Source organism: Pelophylax lessonae (assembly GCF_965119305.1).
Source record: "Pelophylax lessonae genome assembly, chromosome: 13".
Taxonomy (NCBI): domain Eukaryota; kingdom Metazoa; phylum Chordata; class Amphibia; order Anura; family Ranidae; genus Pelophylax; species Pelophylax lessonae.
In genome coordinates this window covers 28,576,326-28,601,353 of record NC_138780.1, presented here as the reverse complement: position 1 = coordinate 28,601,353, position 25,028 = coordinate 28,576,326, and the positions used below count along the sequence as shown (strand labels likewise).

Below are 25,028 nucleotides of genomic sequence, written 5' to 3'. Positions count from 1 at the left end.
CAGTGGTATCAGCAGGGAGCATTGATAGTTTCAAAAAACTATTAGATGGGCACCTTAAAGACCACAACATACAGGGGTATACAATGTACGGTTAACAGCAAACACACACACATCATAGGTTGAACTGGATGGACGGATGTCTTTTTTCAACCTCACTAACTATGTAACTATGTTACTATGGTCCATCCATGCCGACCACACGCCGCCTTTTTACTGCGGCAGGGTGGCTCTCACAGGCAAACCGACATAGGCCTATGTCAGTTGCACACCTGCAGCTAGGCGGCGAGCGCATGCCGCTGGCGGCACGCTCCCGCCCCCGCTCGTCAGTGGGGAAGCCGATGCACGGGGCAAGTGGCTCCGATTGCCGCCTGACACCCGCGATCGTTCCCCGCTGAGAGAGAAGAACGGTCAGCTGTGTTGTAAACACAGCTGACCGTTCTTCTCCCCGGAATGATCATAGAGCTCCTGTGATCCTTCTATATAGGATCACAGGTCTCTATGATCATTTCACAAGCCATGCCCCCCTCACAGTTAGAAACACACCCCCTAGGTACACATTTACCCCCTTGATCACCCACGCTGTTAACCCCTTCCCTGCCAGTGTCATTATTATACTAACAGTGCATATTTGTATCACTGATTACTGTAGTAATGTCACTGGTCCCCCCAAAAGTGTCAAAAATGTCAGTCAGGGGTCCGATCTGTCCGCCGCAATGTCGCAGTCCCGCAAAAAATGGCAGATCGCCGCCATTACTAGTAAAAAATAAAAAAAACAATAAAAATGACATAAATCTTTCCCCTAGTTAGTAGACATGATAACATTTGCGCAAAACAATCAAAATACGCTTATTGCGATTTCTTTTCCCAAAAATATGGCCTAAAATGTTAAAAAAGTTTGATTTTTACATTTTTTTTCGGGAATGTTATATAGCAGAATGTGAAAAATATTGTTTTTTTTTTTTTTTTTTTCAGAATTGTCGCTCTTTTTTTGTTTATAGCGCAAAAAATAAAAATCGCACAGGTGATCAAATACCACCAAAAGAAAGCTCTATTGTGGGGAAAAAAGGACATCAATTTTATTTAGGTACAGCATCGCACGACCGTGCAATTGTCCATTAAAATAACGCATTCCAAATAGCAAAATATGGCCTGGTCATTAAGGAGGCAAATCCTTCCGGTCTTAAAGTGGTTAAGATGATCACATTTCAGATTAGCAATGGGACTATCTCTGTTTGGTTACCATAGGGTTGTGCATTTTGTAAAATATCATTGCTTATGGCACTGTAGTAATGAATTATCATGTAGAATGGGCATAATCAGGACCCCAAAAATACATTGTCAGTCCCAATTTATTTAAATCTAAGCTGGATAAAACAGGCAATGATGATATCCCTTACACAAGAACTTTTCTATGTCATTATAGACAATTGTCAGGAGACCATGGCAATCAATTACAAGATGGACAGCAGGACATTAAGATAATAACAACCATGGTGTCACACATGAAATAATTATACATTTCTAATTCCCATACACGTCCACCTAGGTCATGCTTGAAATTAGCTTTCTTGTCCCATGATTGGTCAGATCTTCTCCTATACCTGTATAAAAGGTGATCCAGAAGATGAGTGTCACACCAAACTTCAGAGAGAAGATATTTCCCATTATATTGAAGGAGAATTCTGAAGAAGATGAATGAAAAGGTCTTCCTACTGCTTCTGGGCTGTGTTACAGGGCTGGTAACCAGTCTACCTCTATCTGCACAAATACAGGTGAGATGATGAAATAGCATTTACAGTAAATTGGGCAGGTGAAAATGATTAGGAATGTATGGCTTATAACATCCAATAAGGTACTGAAAATATTAGCTGGTAGTGAAGTGTAACTCTAGCCAAAATCTTTCCCCTTTAGTTCTGGATAGGCTGGTAAGGGGTTAGAGCCACTGTCAGATTTTAATACAGTAAATTTTTTATTGTAAAAATAAATAAAAATTGCACTTATGCGTATGCGCGCAGGATGAAAATTGATCAAATTAATTGTATTAAAGTGATTAGCTCTCACGTGATAATTAATTATTTAAGTAAATAAATTATGTGAATAAATATGAGTCATGAATTTGTGAACCTATCTGTGGTTAACACTATAAATGTAAAATTAAAACAGTGTTTTTATGAGCTGCTTGTCCAGACAACAGTGTAGTTGAGAAATAAAAAATTGGTGGGGACCGCGCTCAAATACTCGTGTAAATGTGGTAGAGAATTCCACAATCCTGTAGCCCCAACAGTAAAGAACCCCCTGCATTGCCTGAGGTTAAAACTCCTCTCCTCTAATCGCATTGTATGCCCTCGAGTCCTCATGCAATCCTTTCAACTGAATAGCTTTTTTTCTATGCTGAGATCACCATTGAGATATTTATAAATTGCTATCATGTCCCCCCTCATGCGTCTCTTCTCCAGGGAGAATAAATCAAGCGATTGCAGACGCTCTTCATAATTAAGGTCTTCCAATTAACCTAATTAGTTTAGTTGTCCTTCTCTGTACTCTCTCCAGCTCCAACACATCCCTCCTGAGGACTGGCGACCAGAACTGGACAGAATACTCCAGATGCGGTCGGACCAGAGTTTTATAAAGTGAAAATTAAATGAAAATTAATTTAAACATTCAATTAAACATGAAAATTAAACACGTATGGGCAGCCTTTAAAGTCAATCATGCCAGTTTGGTCAAGTAAGGTTAATGTAGAGATTTTTTACCTGGGAGGTATAGCCATGTGGATGGTTGCTGCAGGATAAAAAGACTTCTTCAGTGTAGGTGCTGCTATTCAAGAGATTTCATGAAGCTGTTATAAAACAGACTTAGGTACTTGGACTAATTGCTTTTTAAATGCATGAATTCTTAAAAGAACTGTTTAACAAGAATAAATGGCATTTTTTTATCGAATGAAGTACTGCTTTGAAGTACATGTAAGCCCAATCACTAAAATGACACATAAGCTTTACCATGGTTTAGGTTTATTGAATATAATTTCAAACACAATTACATATACAGTATGTAGAACCCTCCTAGGTAGGTTCTAGGCAAAGCATATATGTGACCCTGTTTTGCTTATCGGGAGGGTCTGACCTGTTAGGTAGCCTGTCACATGTTTCCAGGTGTGACCTGTTGAGCCTGTTGAGCCCTGTGTCCAGGGTTTATGACTGTCCCAGTGGGTGGGCATTGCTGCAATGCATCCTGGGATTTGGAATAAATCCAGAGGGGGCATGTGACAGGGTGTCTTTGGGCGGGAAGCCAGGTCCCAGGATTAGGGTGATGGCTGTCTCTCCTCCTGTTGCTGAGGAAGGTGGACAAGGCAGTCGGCCTAAGGACCAGGGGTTGAGCTGTGCTGCAGGAGGATCCAGTGTGCTGACCAAGTAGAGCTGCTAGGCAGAATACTTCTGGAAAAACAGTATTGTGAGTACTCAAGCATCTGCCCAGGGGTCTGCCTAAGAGAGGGGACCACTCCGGAGGGGTCAAGGAGATCCAGAAGTCAGCTAACCCAGAGTGTTACAGTAAAGGGGGTGCCAAGTTGTTAAGCCCTGAAGATTAGAGGGTAAAGGGGGTGCCAGGAAGGGCCCTGAAGTTGTATTAAATTCAGCTACCTCAGGAAGAAAGTACCTTAGGAAGCTAGAAGGACTTTTTCATTGTCTCATTTGCGGGGAGATCATCCAGTAGGAGTGTCAGCATCCCCACTGCGCCCCGGGCACCTCCATCCCTCTTGTCCCAATCCTGCACTCAGTGGGAGCCTCTCATGAGATCAGATCTATGGAAGCCGTTAGGAGACAAGCTGTAACTTGTAAACACAGTAGCCAGACTCCAGTGTTTACAAGTGATAGTGGTGAGCAGGGAGCAGGTTCCAGCTAAAAAAAAGCCCTGGTCAGGGGTAATGCAGCCTCATAGAACAGTCAGAGAAGTATAAAAACCCCTTTACAAGCTTTAACCAGTGCTGGACTGGACACTGATAGAAGTCACAAGACTGCTATATACTGCCGATGAGAAAAAGTATTTAGCAGTTTATATTTACTAAAATAATTGCATTTCCAAGTTCTGTGTACTGTGGAAGACCAGATATAGTGAATGCAGGCTCCTGGGTTTACTAACACTTTAAGGAGGGCTGAGAAGGACTCTTGCAGATGGGGTTGGGATTGGTTCAACACTTGATGTGCTGTTATATTATTTCATTTGAAATAAGATATTAATGCAAAATATTTAATTTTCAGTACCATCTACCTGGAGAGAACAACGATGGTAAGCTTTTTAAAGTTTTTATTTAAAAAATAATTTTTATTTGCTTTCTGTCCTCTATTGTCTGTTTTGTTTAGCCTCCATTTTTCCTATTTCATTAGTCCTTTTTTTTATATATATATAATATTCCTTAGTCAATTATTGATTGTACGTCTCAGTTGGCACCAACCATTCTGACTAAAGAATCCACAGAATTATTTTTCTTTGTGCGTCTGCAAACAAAAGAAAATATTACATCTTCTATCTATATGTATTTTATCCAGAAAAAAATATGTAACCTCAAAACTTGAAACGCATAGTTGATCCAGAAGAAGGTAAACATCCTTTATAAAGACTATTTTGCTCTTCATGGAAAGAAATCCTTCCTCGTTCCAAATGACAAAGAATACATCCATGGATTAACATTAGATAATGTTTTTTTTTGTAAACATTTGCAAAAATATAATCCTTAACTACTTGCCGTCCATGCTGATGCCGAATGACGGCTACAGCGCACAGGGGCAGATTGGCAACTTTCGGCCCAGGGGGAAAGTACAAACCAGAGGTCCATGGTGCAGTGACTCAGCCCCCTCCCACTCTCCCTCTTCCCGTCGTCCTCCTGACCCCCGTTCTAAGCTGAAGCCCTGCTCCAGATACTCTCTACTTACTGGCTGAATCTGGGTTCCTGACCTGGCCAGCAGGGGGTGGTTTGGGGGGAGCTAAGACAGCTTGGTCGGGGCTGCCCAGGGGAGGAGAGTCTCCAGTGGGGCATGGAACCAGTCTCTGCTCAGACACAGTTTAAACCATCCATGCTGGGGGGAGGCCTGCGCTCTCTGTCCTTGTCTTCAACCCACACTCAGTAGGTCGGTGGCAGAGAATTTCTATTTCTCCTTACCAGGAATCCTTTAGGCATGTCTTTGGCAGAAGCAGTGCAGGCCTTTTTTATGGGGCATCAATTGCCCCCCTGCCCCCTGGCCCAGTCCTCCCCTGACAGCGCATCCAGTTCTGGGAGGCTGTCATATGATGGCCCCCGTGATCGCTTCTGCCAATCTGTGTCAACTACTGCTGCCAATGTGTGCCGCCCCTGCTGCCAATCAGTGCCCACTAAAGCTGCCAATTGGTGCCTACTGCTGCCAATCAGTGCCCACCACTGCTGCCAATCTATGCCCACCAGTGTCTCCTCATCAATGTCACCTATCAGAGCCACCTACCAGTTCCCATCACTGTCACCCACCAGTGCCCATCAGTGTTGCCTACCAGTGCCCTTCATTGCTGTCTATTAGTGCCACCTATCAGTGCCCATCAGTGCCACATATCAGTGCCCATTAGTGCCACCTATCAGTGCCCACCAGTGCAACCGCATCAGTGCCTCTTCATCAGTACCTACCAGTGCCGCCTCATTAGTGCCCATCAGTGCAGCCTTTCAGTGCTCATCAATGTCATCTCATCAGTGCTGCCTCTTCAATGCCAAATAGTGTAGCCTATCAGTGCCCATCAGTGCAGCCTATCAGTGCCCATCAGTGCTGCCTCATCAGCGCACATCAGTGAAGGAGAAAAATTACAATTTGTTAAATTTTATAGCAAACTATGAAAAAGTTTGTATTTTCCTTTAATTTTTTTTGTCTTTATTCATTTTATTTAGCAACATAAAGTTCCCATCAGTGTCACACACCAGTGCCTATCAGTTCTGCCTATCAATGCCCATCAGTGCCACATATTAGTGCCCATTAGTGACACCTATCAGTGCCCATCAGTGCAGCCTATCAGTGCAACCTCATCAGTGCCTCTTCATTAGTACCCACCAGTGCCGCCTCATCAGTGCCCATCAGTGCAGCCTTTCAGTGCCCATCAATGCCACCTCATCAGTGCTGCCTCATCAGTGCCCATCAGTGCAGCCTATCAGTGGCCATCAGTGCTGCCTCACATCAGTGAAGGAGAAAAATTACAATTTGCAAAACTTTATAGCAAACTATGGAAAAGTTTAGTTTTTTAAAAGATTTTTGTCTTTATTCATTTATTTAAAAGAAAAAAACCATTGGTGATTAAATACCACCAAAAGACAGCTCTATTTGTGTGAAAAAAAATGAAAAAAATTTAGTTTTAGGCACATTGTTTTCATGATCGCGTAATTGTAATTCAAAGTGTGGCAGCGATGAAAGCTAAAAATTGGCCTGGTTAGGAAGGGGTAAAAGTGAGCAAGTGGTTAATAATTGCAAGTCATCGAAAACCAGGCCCTAAGGAAGACTATCCCACATTTTCATAGATCTTAGTGTAAAGATTCCTTACCTGAAAGAGACCCATTTGCAATTTAAAACATTGCGGGTAAAAGCATAGAAAAAAAAAACAATATTTTAAATGCTTTCTTGAAGTGTTTTTCTTTGATTAAATGATATATTATTATACTTTTTTTATATTATACTCTGCTCAAAAGGTGTTCTATTGGATTTGGGTCAGGCGAGCGTGGGGGCCATTCAATGGTATCAATTCCTTCATCCTCCAGGAACTGGCTGCATACTCTCGCCACATGAGGCCGGGCATTGTCGTGCACCAGAAGAAACTCAGGACCCACTGCACCAGTGTAGGGTCTGACAATGAGTCCAAGGATTTCTTCCCGATACCTAATGGCAGTCAGGGAGTCATTTTCTAGCCCAGTGTTTCTCAACTCCGGTCCTCAGGGCACACTAACAGGCCAGATTTTAAGTATTACCTTGGAGAGATGCAGACTAGAATTCTGCAATCACTGAGCAGCAAATTATATCACCTGTGATATATTTCAGTTTTCTTGCAAACCTGGCCTGTTAGTGTGCCTTGAGGACCAGAGTTGAGAAACACTGTTCTAGCCTGTAGAGGTCTGTGTGTCCCTCCATGGATATGCCTCCCCAGATCATCAGTGACCCACCTCCAAACCGGTCTTGCAGAACGATATTACAGGCAGCATAACGTACTCTTTGGCTTCTCTAGACTTTTTCAGGTCTGTCACATGTGCTCAGGGTGAACCTGCTCTCATCTGTGAAAAGCACAGGGTGCCAGTGCCAATTCTGGTGTACAATGGCAAATGCCAGTCGAGCTCCACAGTATCTGGTAGTGAGCACAGGGCCCACTAGAGGACGTCAGGCCCTCAGACCACCCTCATGAAGTCTGTTTCTGATTGTTTGGTCAGAGACATTCACACCAGTGTCCTGCTGGAGGTCATTTTGTAGGGCTCTGGCAAGGCTCATCCTGTTCCTCCTTGCACAAAGGTGCAGATACCGGTCCTGCTGTTGGGTTAAGGAGCTTCTATGGACTTGTCCAGCTCTCCTAGAGTAACTGCCTGTCTCCTGGAATCTCCTCCATGCTCTTGAGACTGTGATGGGAGACACAGCAAACCTTCTGGCAATGGCAAATATTGATGTGCCATCCTGGAGGAGTTGGACTGCCTGTGCAACCTCTATAGGGTCCAGGTATCACCTCATGCTACCAGTAGTGACACTGACCCTAGCCAAATGCAAAACTAGTGAAAAAAAGTCAGAAAAGATGAATAGGGGAAAAAAATGCCAATAGCCAGTAGCACCTGTAAAACCATTCCTGTTTTGGAGGCTCATTGTTGCCTAGTCCACCTGTTGTTAATTGCATTAGCACCAAAGCAGCTGAAACTAATTAACAACCCCCTCTGATACCTAACTGACCAGATCAATATCCCAGGAGTTTAGTTGACTTGATGCTATACTCTGATTAAAAGGTGTTTCTTTTTTTTGAGTAGTGTATATTATAATACAATTATAAAACTTTTATATTTATATTATTATAAAATGATTTATTATTCAGCTGCAATGTGGCTTAGAACTTGTAAAGAAATGTTGATCACTCTGAGAATAACTTCTCTAGCACAGCCCCCTCCCTCATTGCTTCTATTGGTCCTCTCCTCTTTTGGGAGTGTCCAGTTACTGTCTGTGCTGGCCCAGCATTTCTGTCCCTCCCCTTACCAAGTTCCCACATAACCTTTTATGTAGCTGCCAGGGGAGGAGTGAAGAGGGATACTATAAAGTGTCACGAGCGACACCTCTGAGCGAATCTGCTGGGGTTACCAACATCACATACAAGATGGCAGCAACCAGCATCAGTTTTGAGCTTTTGGCTGTTTACACAAGGGAGGTGTTTACAGTTAATACTAGAAATCGACCGATTATCGGCAAAGCCAATATATCTAGGGCCGATATGCACTTTCCCCGATATATCGGAATTGGCCACCAAGGTGGCCCATATTGCCGATATTTCGGAAAGTGCTTGTACCGGAGTGATGCCTGCAGCTAGAGGCATATCCCCGGTACTGGCGTCCATAGCCGACAGTCGGCTGTCTTGTAATGACAACCAATGCGGCTGACAAGGACGCCCCCCCTCCCGCTGCCTTCCGCAGCTCGCCCGTGTCTCCTGTCCCAACGGGAGACCCGGGCAACCAGCCTGCACGTCTGGCGAAGACCCGATCAAAGCCACATTCGATCTGATCGGGTCTCCATGTAAAAACCCGGAAGTGATGTCATGACATCACTTTCGGGTACTCGGCGCCAGATTTAAAAAAATGACAGCTAACCTACCTGCCTATCGGAATTTATAAGCAGGGCAGGCCGCCGGATCGGTCCCTCCCTGCCCCCATGGGCCGGCCATTTGATAGATGCCGGCGGGGATAGGGATTAAGACATTTTTGGAGGGCCAACGCCCTGTAGCCGGCTCTTGGTTCTTACCGCTTGTGTTTCTCCATGTTGGACAACCTATCCTGAGATATGTTTTCGTTTATTGCCTTGTACATTGTCTTCTGCTTGCCTACTGTCTTTGGACATGTACCATTGCTCTTACATATGTTATATGCCTATTCCTTTTTCAATAAACATTGAATTTATAAAAAAAAAAAAAATGACAGCATTCAAAACAGTCAAACTTGGCGTTTTGAATGCTTTTAAATGCAGGGGAGGGGTTTGGGGTCTTTTAGTTCCCCAGATCCCTCCACAAGAGTACCTGTCAAGTGATTAAAAAAAAAAAATGTTTTAAATGTACGAAAATATCGGCCAATATCATATATAAATGCACATATAATTGTTTGTATGTTTTTGTTATTGTTTTATGATTACATTTTTTAAATGGTTCAATATTTCAACAAAATTAAGTCACTTTCATTTTTTTGGTTGCAATTATTTGACTAGATGTGCCTAATGTGTATTTTGTATGCATAGCCCCAAAGAATGAAGGCTCAGAAGTACCTCAAGGAATCTTCAGCAAGATTTTGAAAGCTAATAAGGGTAATTATTCTAAACCACAGGGTTCTTTACTGCATTATGAGGGCGCAAAATCAAGGCAAGGCAATAGATAGTAACCAATTATAATGAATAAAGTTATGACTTTCAGGATCCTTTAAATCATGCACTGATGGACTAGCCAATGGCATGTAAGGAAATATACGGTGCTCTTGTCTTAAGTTACAAACTCATTGTTGAATGTTTCTTTAAAATCAGTATTCTACTTCTAAAAAGACTGATGGGTTATTCCTATTCCCTTCTACCATTACAGTGACACTTGTGCGATAAAGAGGATGATTTATTAAAGGCAAATAAACTGTTCACTTTGCAAAAAAAATTGCACTTTGCATGGAAATTTAGTAGAAAATCAGCACCGATATCTCTAGTAAAACTGTGTATTCTTCTTTTGCAATTTCTAGTTTTGAATCTACAATTAAAGCTGAACTCCAGGCAAATAAAAAAAAAAATAATAATAATTAATGCAGTCTGTATTCCTTACTACATCGTAATTGTACTATTTTAAATGCAGGCAATGTAAGTACCTTAACTGGACTTAAGCCTCGTACACACGCGTCGAAATTCGGCCGGGAAATTTCGTCCGACGACCGATCTGCCGATTTTCGGCTTGTTAGTATGGTGCTTCCGACAACCGACTCCAACTTTTCGGCCGAAAAAATCCTGGTGTGCAGGCTATATAATTTTTGTTGCCCGTCAAAACACGTCCGATTTTTGTCTCATTAGTACAGATTTGGATGGGGAAAAATCTTATGAGCAAGACTAGGCATGCTCAGAGATGAAAGAACACAAAGAAAGCAATCCAACACATGACATCACTTCTAAAGTAGAATTTTGTCATGCAGGAAAATTCGTGTGCAGTCTAGGCACATTCCAACCAACAGACACCACTCTTGACAAAAGACGGACGACCGGTCGGCAGAAATTCGTTGCGTGTGTACGAGGCTTTAGAATCAGCCTTTTGCAGTCCATCTAGAGCTAAGACTAGGGGTGGGAGAAGTAGCACAATGAGTATGTTAATGCTGCTATAGTGACTGCTCCATTGTAATAAGAGGAGAGAACAGAGTGACAGAAACATGACCTCATCAGCAATGAAAGTGTTACTTACCTGTGGCAAAATCAGGTCTTCTCCCCTGCCACACAGGGCTGAGTGTAAGTAGGGGATTACAGATGAGCTAGTTAGTTTCTTATGGCTGCCCAGGTGCTAAGAGGTTAAGCAAGCTCAGCATTTTCCCGGGCATTTCTGAGCTCTGCCCTCCACCCTGAGCTGTCAATAAATAGAGGGGGGAGGCTCTGCTTGGGGGCTCGCTGTCTGCTGTGTCCTGCATGGGAAGATTCAAGAGGCCAAGCCTAACAATGTAGCCAACTGTACAAAAAAGGGGCAGCCACCCCAACCTATAACTGGCCTTTAAAGCAAGGTGTGCATGGAAGGGCAAATCACAGCACAAAACCAAAACAACTAAATTGTCCCTGTCTAACAGTTTACTTAAAAAAACAGAGGGATTTGTTTGAACACGTTTGCAAATATATGCATATGCCACAGCCCCCATGCTAAGGGACCTTTGTATAGACTGCGGTCCTAACTTCAAATTTCCAGAGCCTCCAAAGTAGGAGCATATTTTTGCTAATGTGTGCAAAAAAAATCGTCTTTTTTTAACGTAAACTTTTAGACAAGGTCAATTTGGTTGTTTTTGCAGGCTGGATGGTAAGTGTGCTGGGAAATCTTGTGTTTGTTTCTAATGATGTAGCCACCAACAGCATCTGGAGCATACGCTAAGGAAGTCGCCTGAGCCAGGACCATATATGGACTCTCACCTTTTGGGAAAGTATGCACTGGGCAGCCTGGGACTAGCTAATTAGGAATTAACTGTTATTGCACTGTTGGACTGTATTGTTGGGTTGTCCAGTAAAGTCTGTTCAACTGAGACATGCCTGGTCTGAAGTGATTCAAAGGAGTGCATGAAGGTACATGGAATACAGGGTCTGTACAGCACATATAGGGATGAAGAGGAAGGAATGGAAGGCCACCACTAAGGGTTAACTCAGTAAAGGAATTGTTGGGCAGTGTGTAGTTGCTATGGGTAACCATGGACTGGTGGAAATGTAATAGCAGCCAGATAGTTAAGAATGGTACCCGGTGATGGGTTCTTCGGTATCCAGGGGTTGGTGCTCTGGCTCCCTCGCTAGGGGTTTATCTCCTAAAAGAAACCGGAACTGAACCCACAGTACAGAGACCTCATGGACCTATCCGCATGCGGCGGAAGAACTAATGGAGCTAAGTGCATGCATGAGATTCACGCTTAGTGCATGGTGGGATCCCATTCTGTCACTGGGAAAGAGGTAGCAGAGGAAAGCTATACTCGTGGTGCAGGACACAAGCTCAGCAGTGTCCCCCTCTAAATACTGCTTTTTGGAAGACAAGGTGTGCAGCAATATGGGACAGAGTGCTTCACCGTAAGAATATGCAGGTCCATGCACAGCTGCACAAGGTGTACAGCTCATTTCAAGACCAGGGTATGGCCTTAATGTTGATTTCAGATGACCACAGCCCCACCTGATCACATGCATTGGTGAGCGCATACACGAGGAGGAGGTATCCCCTCATGCAGCGAGAGTAGGTCTCACCCACATGTGCTATGTCACAGAACTAAAGTAAAGCTGGGACTGTGGGTTAAATGAAAAAAGATCAAACAGATTCCTCCAGATGGACAAATCTCCCGCTGTGCCTATTGTATTATTTTGTATATCCCAACATTGTATTGTACTGCCTCTGATTAGACGCAGCTGCTGTCAGTTCTCAAATGTATTGTTTAGATCAGGGGTGTCAAACTCAACTTTATCAAGGGCCACATCAGCATTATGATTGCCCTCAAAGGGTCGGTTGTATCTCAACCCACTTACATCAGATGTCAAGAGTTCCCCACCACCCCCACCCCTTTCATCAAAGTGCACCCCCTTACCTTGTGTTGCTGCTGGGAAGAAGCTGGGAGCAGAGCTAGGAAGCAGAAAGTGAAGGGTCTGGGGGAGGCCCAAAGGAGGGCTAGAGCTCTACTGAACCTCTAGGAGAGGTGTGAGGGCCACATGAAAAGGCCTGGAGGGCCAGATTCGGCCCGCGGGCATCGTGTTTGACACATGTGGTCTAGATCCTTTGATTTTTCAATCAAAGGATGTCGGGGTAAGAGGGGGCCTGACAGAGGCACCCATATAGCAAATTTCAGACAGTTCAGAGTGTATGGGCAGCTTAAATCTAATAAATGTTCTGTGTTTTTAACTATAACCATTTTCTGTGTTTTTAGATAGCAAAACGCCCATGTATGGAGGCGATATGCTGATACAAAATGACCGCAGCGCCATTGACTGTACTTCTTGCCTTTGGCCTAAAAGTGATGACGGTACTGTTCCTGTTCCCTACATCATTGATTCCCGCTACAGTGAGTTCCCTCTTTGTTCTCATGCATTGAAGTATTCGTTGCTATTTATTTGTAGAAACCCAACCTTCTATCTTTGTTTCCAGGTTCCAGTGACCTGAATAGCATTGTGCTCGCCATGGCAGAGTTTGAGGCATTGACTTGTGTGAGGTTTGTGTCTCGTACAACAGAAGACGATTATCTCAACATCACACCTGATGATGGGTAAGGTTGTCTATTGTCCATCATAGTTCTCTACATAAAGTGAAAAAGTAGGGAGCACCTATCTGTGCATGACGGCTTCGCTGTTTAATTTCCTTAAACAAAAACTATAGAACTCCTCTGCACATTTGCAAATATATGTGAAAGTCTCAAGCCAACAACAAGGTTCTTCTTAGTTGTCTCCTTTTTCTGTGTACCTAGCAGAAATTGCACAGGGACATAGAATTTTTTATTTGGGCACTGTTTACATTGAGTATATAGTAGAAAAATGAAAGTGACTGAGAGGGAGTGGGGCTTAGTGTCAACAGACTCAAAGGATTCCACTTACAATGAAAATAAAACCAAATATGTCCTTCCAAAAGTGAGCAGTGATCAAATGTTTGGAGCCAGCACAAAGTTACTTATTTCCGAAACACCATACCTCTTATTAGCACTGGGTACATGCATAGGGATACACCTGCTGATATGAATTAGAAAGTTCAAAAGCTTAGTACAAACAGATATTGTTTTCTTTCTGTAGCTCTGATTCAATTATTGTCTCTATTAAAACTATTGTCTTTGGCTCCGAAATGGTATTAAGCATAACTCTTTTGAACGGTATATTTACAATTTCTAGCTGCTACTCATATATTGGAAGAACTGGTGGAAGCCAGACAGTTTCATTGGGTGGTGGCTGCATCTTCAGGGGGACTATACAACATGAACTAGAACATGCCCTGGGCTTCTACCATGAGCATGTAAGAAGTGATCGTGACAATTATGTTGACATCAATTTCCAGTATATCTCTAAAGGTACTGCCAACATTTACACAAAGAGAATTTAGCCATGTTTTCAAAAAAGAGACATTACCACTGCTTTTGTCTTGTTACAGGATACTGGGGTAATTTTGCTAAAGCGGACACTAATAACCTGGGCAGTCCATATGACTACGGTTCAGTGATGCATTATGATGCGTAAGTTATGACTTTTCTGTTAGCTGGTGAATTACTGATAAATTATAAAATATTTTAATGGTAAGACGTCAACTTTATCTCCATTCAACATTTTCCAGCTATGCGTTCTCCAACACTTCAAACCAACGCACAATTGTCCCCAAGCCAGACCCCAGTGTGCCCATTGGGCAGACAATTGGATTGAGCATCTTGGATGTCACTAAAATTAACCGACTTTATCAATGCAGTAAGTTTCTGTACATTTCAGTTTTTTAGGTTAGAAACATTAGAAATTAAAGTTTTTATAATTGTATTTTAAATAAATTTTTACATGTTTTAACAAAAAAAGAAAAATGTGTAGTTTTGTTTCAGGGCCCTACTATCGGTATATATAATAAATATTGTACACATATGTGGTATTCCCATGCAATGAAAATTAATTTTGGGTTATTTATTGGTGGTGGGTCATGGTAATGATAAAAAAAAGATACAGCTAGATTTAAAACATATGATATTGGCTTTCAATTTGGCCAGTTTTTTTTTCATTAACCACTTCCATACAGAGCAGTTTTTTTTTTGTTTTTTTTTACACAAAATTGGCATAATAACAAGTTATTTCTCACACACAGTATATGCATACTTGCAATTACATCCCAAAATACATTCTGCTACTCCTCCTGAGTATGGCAATACCACATGTGTGAGACTTTTACACATCCTGGCCACATACAGAGGCCCAACATGCGAGGAGCACTGTCAGGTGTTCTAGGAGCATAAATTACACATATAATTTCCACTTGGCCAACGACCTATCACACTTTTGAAGGCCCTGGAGCACCAGGACAATGGAATTACCCACAAAATGACCCCATTTTTGAAAGCCAACACCCCAACACATAATCTAGGGAACATGGGCTGCAGATAGGTACTATATGACGTCCGCCCGGATCAAGGAGCCCTTCCTGCCGGCGTCATTTTACTATGGCCCGGTATGGAAGTGGTTAAAAAAAAATCATGAGATTTCTTTTCATATTTATCATGAAATGAAGGATCAATTTGGCCTGCACAAAACAAGGTATAATTTACGTGGACACACAAAGATATGTAGAGTTTTACTAACACATGCTAAACTTGTGACACTGCATTGTGGCATTGAGGATCTTTTATCTTTATCATAAAGGGGTTAAACTCAACGTTCATTTGATTTTAAGTTCAAAATTCTAGCAATTTGAATCTAATAGAAGGTTAATACCTTCTCCCGTTTCCCACAAATTCATTATTACTATTATCAATGTATTCCTCCAGTAATTGAACACAATTGATTTGTCTATTTCTTATTTCTTAGGTGTCAGTGCGACTTTGCTTAATAATAAGACAGGAACTTTCACTTCTGACAACTATCCCTATGCTTATCCTAATAATCTTGACTACGTTTGGTTGATCAGGGTTCCATCAGGGAAGGTAAGGAAACAGAAATGTAGATATGCAAAATGTTACCTTAAATGTCTAGCAATCTATCTGTGAAAATTCACTGCCTTCTGAAAATTGTTTTATAGATTAGATGAACTTTACATTTATAAGAAAAAATGAGACTTGACTGGTGTAGAGCCAAGTACTAGGTCCAAATACTCCCTACCTGAACATAACACTTTTGTACATTGAGATAAATATAAGACTACAGTGCTTTGTTTTCTCATATTTTGCCATGGTGAAAGACTTTTAGAGATATATAGAAAAAGAGGAGCCATAGCGGTGGTAGGGCTACAAGATTGTGGAATTCTCTACCACAAGAGGTGGTTTCTGCAGGAAGTATGGTGGCTTTCAAAAGACTCTTGGACGTACATCTCAAGGATCGAAACATTCAGGGGTATGAGAAATGAATACGTCCACACACACCTACACAGGTTGAACTGGATGGACTATTGTCTTTATTCAACCTCACCTACTTTGTAACTATGTAACATATGGTAGTGAGAGGATTGTAGGAATGGGGACTTTAGTGGGAACAAAATGGGTCTTGGATTAATTTGAGGTTTTGCTTCTTAAAAGTATGTTACCAAATACGTCTGTGATAACGCCCAGTGGGAGGGCGAAACGCGTCAATGCAATTTCCGGCTCCACGCCTTCCGATACGTCACTTCCGGTAGCGGTGGAACGCACGCCGGAGCCAGAGGGGCTGCACACCGCAATTGCTGATCACAATACCGGGTCACGATTTTACAACGCCTTTTTTTTAATCACTAAATGTGAGTGTTTTATCTGTTCTTTTCACAATAAACAAGAAGTATTAGCAATATCACACTATTGGAGACCCCTTTTTTCTTTTATATACAATCTCTGTCCTGACTTGGTGGAAGCGTATAGGAGAATCCTGGTGGTCCCAGCTAAAACTAAAGAGTGTATTCCGGATCCCTAGCCGGACTCTGCCTGTGTGACCCTGACACTGTAAAGTTTCTAGGGTCCACTTGGTCCGGTAAGTTCAAAACCTTGGGGGAGAGGACTAGTCACTTACCACCTCACCATTGCAGCATGAATTTGCACAAGAACCTGAGCACCTGAGCACTTTATTTTTTGGTTTCACAGCCCGTCTTTCACTGGCTACTTGCTGCATTGGAGTGTAGCATTGGACTGTTTTGTTCTTTTATATTCATGAACTGTATTACTTATGAATTTTCACTTCACGGGGTGTTTTATTAAGTGATTGTTTTTTAAAGTGATGTATTTTAAGTGACTGTATTTTCATTAGGTGCATCTATATTTATATGGAATTATTTATATGCAATTGACACATTTATATTCATTTGGCACGGTGGAATATTTTATATTTTATATTTTATTTTTAGTAATTTCACCACATCAAATTTGCGCTGTATTTTTGCACTATCATGTTACCAATTGTGGTGGTATTGCAATATCCACAGACACAGTGTTAAATTAAAGGTTGCTTTGACTTCAATGCAATATAGCATGAAACTTAAGACTTCTGTTAAAAGGTTCTTCACAAAAATGTGTCTTGTTTAAGCTTATTTGTGTCATTAAAGAACTTACAAGAAAAAAATAATTAGCAGGGAGAAAAGTTCTGTCAACTGGAAAATCAATGGAAAACATGCACATTTCAATAGACATCTTAGCTAGAAATATGTTCAGCTGTGAAATTTTTTTTCAATTTCACAGCTGAAGATATTTCTAGCTAAGATGTCTAGTTTTTATAAGAGTTTTTATTACAAGAAGAAGAAAAAAATAAACAAAAAAGTAAAACCATAAGGGGCCACCAAAACCCTGAAATAAATTTGCTCAGAATAAAGTAATGACAAGAATGCAAGGTACATCACAAATATAAAACATATTACAGAAATTATTCTTATATATCTTACATTAGACAAGTGAAATCTGATATATTATATTATAGATTATAAAAACAAGTGGAAAGAGAAAAAAAAGCATCTAGGAATAGGTCTTAGACATAGTTTCATAAATATTGGCAGATTTGTTTCTCTTGGCGGATTCCAGTCTGAAATTGGTCCAGATAAGTACGGTGTTCCTCAGGGTTCCATCTTAGGTCCCTTACTTTTTAGTATCTACATGTTTCCACTTGGCCAACAGCTTAGAACCCATGGGCTTTATTATCACTTCTATGTTGATGACACTTAGATCCCTGCTAAGACAGATTCTACTTTGGCTGCTTCTCTCCAGTCTAGCTGTATTTGTAATATCAAAATTTGGATGGCCCATAATTTCCTCCAATTAAACCGAGACAGGACTGAAGTCATGCTTATAGTGGCATCCCCCATCAACAACGTAAGGCTAGTCCTAATAGCTATAGATGGCACTGTACTCATGCCTAAGTCCAAATTGGAAAATCTAGGGGTGATATTTGATGCTAGTTTAACCTTTGATCCACATGTACAAAATGTTGTCAGAACATTTTTTTTCCACTTGAGAAACATTGTGCGGCTGCGTCCAATGCTATCATACATTGTAGCTGTAAAGCTCTTTAGACTTATGATCCTTTTGCTCACCTATAAGGCTCTTCATGGCTTGGCACCCCATTATCTCTCTGAGCTTTTCTCAACTTATTCCCCCCAAATAACCTCCACTCCTCAAATTCTGGTCTTTTGTGTGTCCCCTCTTTTCACACTCGATGGGAGACAGAGCCTTCTCCTACTATGCATCAAAACTCTGGAATCCACTTCCAAAGAACACCAGAGAGCCATCTTATCTAAACTCATTCAAATCAAATCTAAAAATGTTTTCCTTAGAAAAGCTTTGACCTAATTGTCCCTTTTTCCTTCATGGTATCCTGTGTATTTGTTGTGTTTTCTTTGTAAAGCGCTTTAAGAAGCTTCCTTTTAAAGGCACCTATTAAAATAAACAAGCAAAAAATATGGGGGAGCATACCCATGTATTTCTAAAGCTGGTGCAGCTATGAACCAAAAGACATGTATATTAAAATAGCGCACACATGCAAAAGAAATTACTACCAAATTTGAAGACAATCCATAAATAAAAATGGGGATTTGGTCCCACCATATGGCCATATAGTGCTCAAGCCCACCACTACGTCAAAGTACCCCATTATCAGTGGGTCCTACACTATCCATGAAAAAGAGATGAATCCAGCCTTTCTAACCCTTGGAGATAATACTCCTTGCTTGGAAAGATGTGCAAATGCACTACATGGGACTCCTCCTATATCCACTTGATAGTGGACACTGATAGAGTACAGGTGTGTGTGGGGGGTGGGATGGGTTGCTCAACCTCAGTAGTCTGGTCAGACCGAATACATAATAAACAAGCAAAAAATTTGGGGGAGCATACCCATGTATTTGTAAAGCTGGTGCAGCTATGAACCAAAAGACATGTATATTAAAAAAGAATAGCGCACACATGCAAAAGAAATTACTACCAAATTTGAAGACAATCCATAAATAAAATTGGGTATTTGGTCCCACATATGGCCATATAGTGCTCAAGCCCACCACTATGTCAAAGTACCCCATTATCAGTGGGTCCTACACTATCCATGAAAAAGAGATGAATCCAGCCTTTCTAACCCTTGGAGATAATACTCCTTGCTTGGAAAGATGTGCAAATGCACTACAGGGGAATCCTCCTATATCCACTTGATAGTGGACACTGATAGAGTACAGGTGTGTGTGGGGGGTGGAATGGATTTCTCAACCTCAGTAGTCTGGTCAGACCTATTAAAATAAAGTTTATTATTATTATTATTGTTGTTATTATTATGAATATTATTATTAATATTATATTTTTCAGGGCATGATGGACTATAAAATATATAAATAGAGTAGAATATTAGTAGGAGAGGATAAAAGCAAACTTAGGGAAATAAGAGAGAAAACGAAAGGGTGAGGAGGGGAAGGGATAAAGGAGGGGTCAGAGGGCTGGGGTATGTCTTATTTTATACAGGCAGTACTAACAGGATGTTAGGGAAAATACTCATCCAAGGTGACCATATTTTTAAAAGTGTCTTATATTTGTCAGAGGCCAATCCTGAAAAGCTTTTCATTTTTCATGGTGCCTTTCAATTTAAGAGAAAACTTCATAGTAATTTAATGTAGGTGATTTCCACGAATGGGCGATCACTTGTTTAGTGGAGTTGAGTTGAAGGGTATTAATTTCAAAGAGGCACATGAAATATTAGATGGAGGTTTATTAGGTAAAGCTTTTATTGGGTCTTTTTGTGAGATCTTTTAACAAAAATCAGAATCCCACAATTCTTTTTTTTTCTGAAGGACTGTGTAACATTAATAGAGTCCTTGATTGTATTATATTATAATAACTACATAATAACCCAGTTTATAGTTACAAATATGTGAAGCTTATAGTTTACTGTAGATAATACATTTTTTATGTCACTTTTTAGGCTTCACTAAATTTCAGTAGCTTTAATATTCAGTCCACTCCTAACTGCGATTCAGACTACATGAGGGTCTATGACGGTCCCACTAAGAACTCTCCTGTGTTGTTGGATAAAATTTGCGGCAGTCAAACCCTCCCTCCACTCATCGCTTCCACGAGCCATATGCTGGTCCAGTTCGTCAGTGACGAGGCTGTTGCTGGGGTCGGATTCCAAGCTACATATAGATCAGGTATGTGGATTTATTTTAATGGTAGAGAAAATGTTCAAAGATAGACAGTAAAGAATCATAGATGCAGAGCCAAGGAGGGACTCGTGATACAACAATTTGATGTCTTCTAACCTCTGTTTGCAACCTTTGAGGTAATCCAAGAAATCTCTAAGTATTTACAATTAGAATGAACCAGCCAGTCAGGCCCTCACACTATAAAGTTGTTGATAGATTGTTCTGCATTTACTTATATGGCTTATTTTGGATCAGACACTTTATAAATTAATCTCTCTTGCTGTATATCCCTGCTCTCTGCCCTACTGTAAAAATAGGAAGTTGGAAAATCTCACTAGACGTCTATGAAGTTGACAATGTCCTTCATAATTCTCCAGGATAGGGTGCAGGGACCAGTCTCCCTTTCCCCAGTTGCACGGTCAGGGGTCAGGCTCGAAGACCAGTAGCGAAAGTGGTAGAGAGGCTTCTACTGACCAGCTGGATAAGTGCAGCAACAGGTCACCCTGGTGGATGACACAGACTCACACGAGGTGCGGTGTCTAAGCACTAACCAGTGTGTACCAGAACTCCTGATAGAAAAGATGGGTTTTGCTGTGTGTTAGTACCAGGTTGTGGTCCTCAGGATCACCCAATCAGGTGGTGAGTAAGCCAGGGTCTAGTAGCAGATATAGCAGGTAGTAATCGAGCAGTAGCATAGTCAGTAAACAAGCCAAAGTTGATAACAAGCCAAGTCGGTAACCAGTGGTCATAGGTCAAGGAACAAGCCAAAGGTCAGAACAAGGTGGAGATAGGGATAGCACCAGAAGTGACAAAAGTGAGATATTGAAAAAGAAAAGAGAAAGAAAAAAAGAAAAAGAAATAATTTTGACATAAGAGCGAGATATTGGCTGGAGAGAGCACAATAATCTGGTATGACTCTAAGACTGCAGTCCACAAACAGTCACTATCAAATTTTACTGAACTTGAGCAGCTCTGGCAAGAAGAGTGGGCAAGTATTGCAAAGTTTAGATGTGCAAAGTTAGTAGTATCCCAACAGACTAACGGCTGTATTTAAGGCAGAAGGTGGTTCAGAAAAAGGGGGGTGATCCTTTTTACAACTCAGTAATTCAGTTTTTGAATTTTTTTAATTCTTTCCGACATGTTGGTGTTATATTTTTCACTTGGATGTAATAAGTTGCACTTGTAAATACAGCTGGATAAAACAAAAACTGTGTCTTCATTTCAGGCTGCAAAGCAACAAAATGTGATTATTTTAAAGGGGGTGATTTTTTTTTCTTCACCCACTGTACATATATAAACATAAAATGATGTCATGTACTATTATTACTCTACTTACTATATTGACTATACCTATATTCTCACAGTTCAGTGTGGAGGATCCTTCTTTAACCCTGAAGGAAACTTTACATCTCCGGGTTACCCAGGAAACTACAGTGCAAACATGAATTGTAACTACACCATCACAGCTCCTGCTGGATATAAGGTAAAACAAAATACCTTAAAAATTCTCCCTGAATACTGGACTTACAAATTTTTTTAAACGGTCATATAGACAAAACTTTAATGTTGGAAAGACACATTAAATTCTTAGTGTACAACCCCCTTTAAATTCACCAACGTTCTCCAGGGCCTACCTGGATGAATGGAAACTGAATGTATTGTTTGGGGCATTACACTTAATGGCTGTTAGCAAAAATAAAGTAGATTGTTATAAGACTATCTACCACCAAGTTCTGGATCATTTCCCAGTGATGACAGGAAGTCATTGGCATACGCAGCCTATTGCATTAGGATGTGTACCCCAGAGTACAAACACACAATGCGTGTATATCAGCAGAGCAGTGGACAGTGTCAGTAGAGCAGAGATTGGTGTCCATAGTTTTTATTTTTATAATTTTTTAAATATAATTTTTTAATTATTTTTCACAATATTATTTTTTATTCTTTTTTTTTTACAATTTTTTAGGAGCCCCATTGGGGGGACTTTGGTAAAATATCAAGGGTCTAAACAGACCTCTGATGTCTCACTGGGACTGAGGACAAAGATTCCCCAGTCCCTTTCTCTGCAGTCTCAGCGGCACTGGACAGTGAACGAATGGGAAGTGCTCTGTGCAGAGTGGCTTCTGGTTCATTCACAAACTTAAGCATAGTAAACATAGTTAAGAATGAACACAGGAGTGACCGGTAAAGATCACTCAGTGTGTTTATTCGAAAAAAAGAAGGGGCCGGTAAATGAATTTTTTTCTGGCTCCTTCCCTGGCTCTCCATCCTTAACCATCCACTGTAGCAGCCCGCAGGAAGTGAGGTAAGCTGGCAGCACTGCAGGGGGGAGACAGGGGGCGCCATGAAGCAGGGGAAATCATCACTGCACTGGGTGATTAGGGACATCCGGAACACCCTGTGCACACACCTATGCAGGAAGTGTTGGTGGTAATTTGTGAGACTGGCTGAAATCTGATGATGTAACATTTGTAAGCTGTTTATAAAGCCTTACTTGACTTTGCAGCACTGGGATAATTCCTGCCACCCTGATGGAGAATAACAAGAGCACAAGGGGAGAGGAAGGGATGGGGGCTGATCAGTTTCTTGAGTCTATTGTAGACGGGTGAATGACAAAGAAAGCAGCCAGTAATGTAGGAGGAGCACAGCAGATCTCCCAGCTCTGGATGTTTCATTCCTTGTCTAGTAGTTGTAGATTGGTGACCACTACAAGCAGGGTATAAAAAGGATTTCCTTTTCCCAACAAGATTCCTAAGCAGTGCCTATAATGTGCAGTATTTGTCAAATCGTATTTCAGGTAAATTGTAATATCAATGAATAGTAAGCAACCACATACCATATATACTCGAGTATAAGCCGACCCGAATATAAGCCGAGGCACCTAATTTTACCACAAAAAAAGAGGGAAAACTTATTGACTTGAGTATAAGCCTAGGGTGGGAAATGCAGCAGCTACTGGACCAAAATGGACCACCACAAGACACAAAACAGGGGCTGCGGGGATGGTACACGAGATGTAGGGCTGTGGACCTGGTACAGGAGATGGTACAGGCATGGTACAGGAGATGGCACAGGCATGGCACAGGAGATGGCACAGGCATGGCACAGGAGATGGTTCACGCATGACACAGGCGATGGTTCGGGCATGGCACAGGAGATGGTACAGGCATGGTATAGGTGATGGTACAGGCATGGTACAGAAGATGGTACAGGCATGGCACAGAAGATGGTACAGGCATTGCACAGGTGATGCCACAGGAGATGGTACAGGCATGGCATAGGAGATGGTACAGGCATGGCATAGGAGATGGTACAGGCATAGCACAAGAGATGGAACAGGCATGGCACAGGTGATGGTACAGGAGATGGTACAGGCATGGCACAGGAGATGGTACAGGCATGGCACAGGAGATGGTACAGGCATGGCACAGATGGTACAGGCATGGTGCTGGAGATGCAGTGCTGCAGGCATGGTACAGGATAATGTTCTGTACCATGCCCGCAGCACTGCATGAGGAAATGCAGGGGCTGTGGAGGAGTCTCACTTACCTGTCCGTGAGGCACCTTACATTTAAAAATGGCGCTGCCCGGTGCCAACACATTACCGCGCATGCACCGCCGATGCTCGGGAAAGCCCGTACACGTTCGGCTATTCCCGGGCAGATGGCGCATGCGCCGTGACGTGTTGGCGCCGTAGGGGGGGCTTTTTTAAAAGGTAAGTGAGACCATGACTCGAATATAAGCCGAGGGAGGCTTTTTCAGCATAAAAAACATGCTGAAAAAGTCAGCTTATACTCGAGTATATACGGTACTCACTTTTATGCCACAAAAAAATATGTTTGTTTATTGCACGAACACGACACTGTCATGTTATTCATAATTTTATTCCTTATTTTCTCAGATTGCTCTGACCATAAGTGACTTCCATGTAGAGACTTCCAGTTTCTGTATGTACGACTATCTAACACTCGTCATGGATGGTACACAAAGGGGTCCATTCTGTGGTGATCGCAGAATCCCTCTGTATTACTCCAAAGGCAATTCTGTGGCTCTCGTATTTCGCAGTGATGTGTCGAAGCAGGCGAAGGGCTTCCAAGTCTCTTACACCTTCTGTGAGTAGCTCAGTTCTATCTGCTTATATCTATTAACAGCAATGGATGATATCAGATAGTAGAAGTCCCATTCTTAAAAAAATGCAAATTTACATAAAAATATATTGTCTTAAGGGTTTTATACATGTATAGATCTACATATGATAATCTTACTGTAAAAAAATTATATTAGTACATGGTATAGTTTTAGAAATCTTGTACTGTATGTTTTCATCATGTGTACATAAGGGCCAGCCATTGTTGACCAACGCAAATGTAGGTTGTACTTCCAGCTTCCTAATGCTAAACAGTCATTGTATTTCACTGCTCCTTTCTAACACGGAAGGTCTATGGTCAGACCTAACTAAAGCAGTCCATACATTAACCAATTTTCTTTTCCGCTACTACAGGTCACACAATGAGTGTTGATGGGGGAATTCCTCCCGCAGAGCTTTTGTATTCTGACAGCGGAAAGTTTCCAGCTGTCAAAATAAAACAATCACTGTCTATGGCTATAGCTATTATTTTATTTGAAATTTGAATTTGGGAAGATAGTTTTATTCTTTCTATTTTATTCCACTCTATTCATTAATTTTCTTTTTTTTTTTCTTTTTTTTTTTTCCAAATAATTTTCTATTACATTTTATTCTGTTCTTTTATTTTCTATTCTATTTCCTTCTGTTTTACTCCATTCTTTTATTTTATATTTTATCCCTTTATTTTCTA

The 25,028-nt window shown here is 41.3% G+C and overlaps 1 protein-coding gene across 1 annotated transcript in view; it reads left to right on the top strand.

Moving 5' to 3' along the window:
- LOC309569128 (cubilin-like) overlaps positions 1 to 24,331 on the top strand; it is a gene marked incomplete at both ends in the record, with an annotated part of 322,027 nt that extends 297,696 nt beyond the window's left edge. Inside the window, 10 exons of the mRNA XM_082274890.1 lie at positions 9,465 to 9,530; positions 12,839 to 12,973; positions 13,057 to 13,174; positions 13,788 to 13,963; positions 14,044 to 14,125; positions 14,224 to 14,351; positions 15,450 to 15,565; positions 19,992 to 20,217; positions 21,576 to 21,694; positions 24,113 to 24,331. Coding sequence (XP_082131016.1) covers positions 9,465 to 9,530; positions 12,839 to 12,973; positions 13,057 to 13,174; positions 13,788 to 13,963; positions 14,044 to 14,125; positions 14,224 to 14,351; positions 15,450 to 15,565; positions 19,992 to 20,217; positions 21,576 to 21,694; positions 24,113 to 24,331 — 1,385 coding nt within the window. The remainder of the gene's footprint in view (positions 1 to 9,464; positions 9,531 to 12,838; positions 12,974 to 13,056; positions 13,175 to 13,787; positions 13,964 to 14,043; positions 14,126 to 14,223; positions 14,352 to 15,449; positions 15,566 to 19,991; positions 20,218 to 21,575; positions 21,695 to 24,112) is intronic.
- Between the last annotated feature and the right edge of the window lie 697 nt (positions 24,332 to 25,028).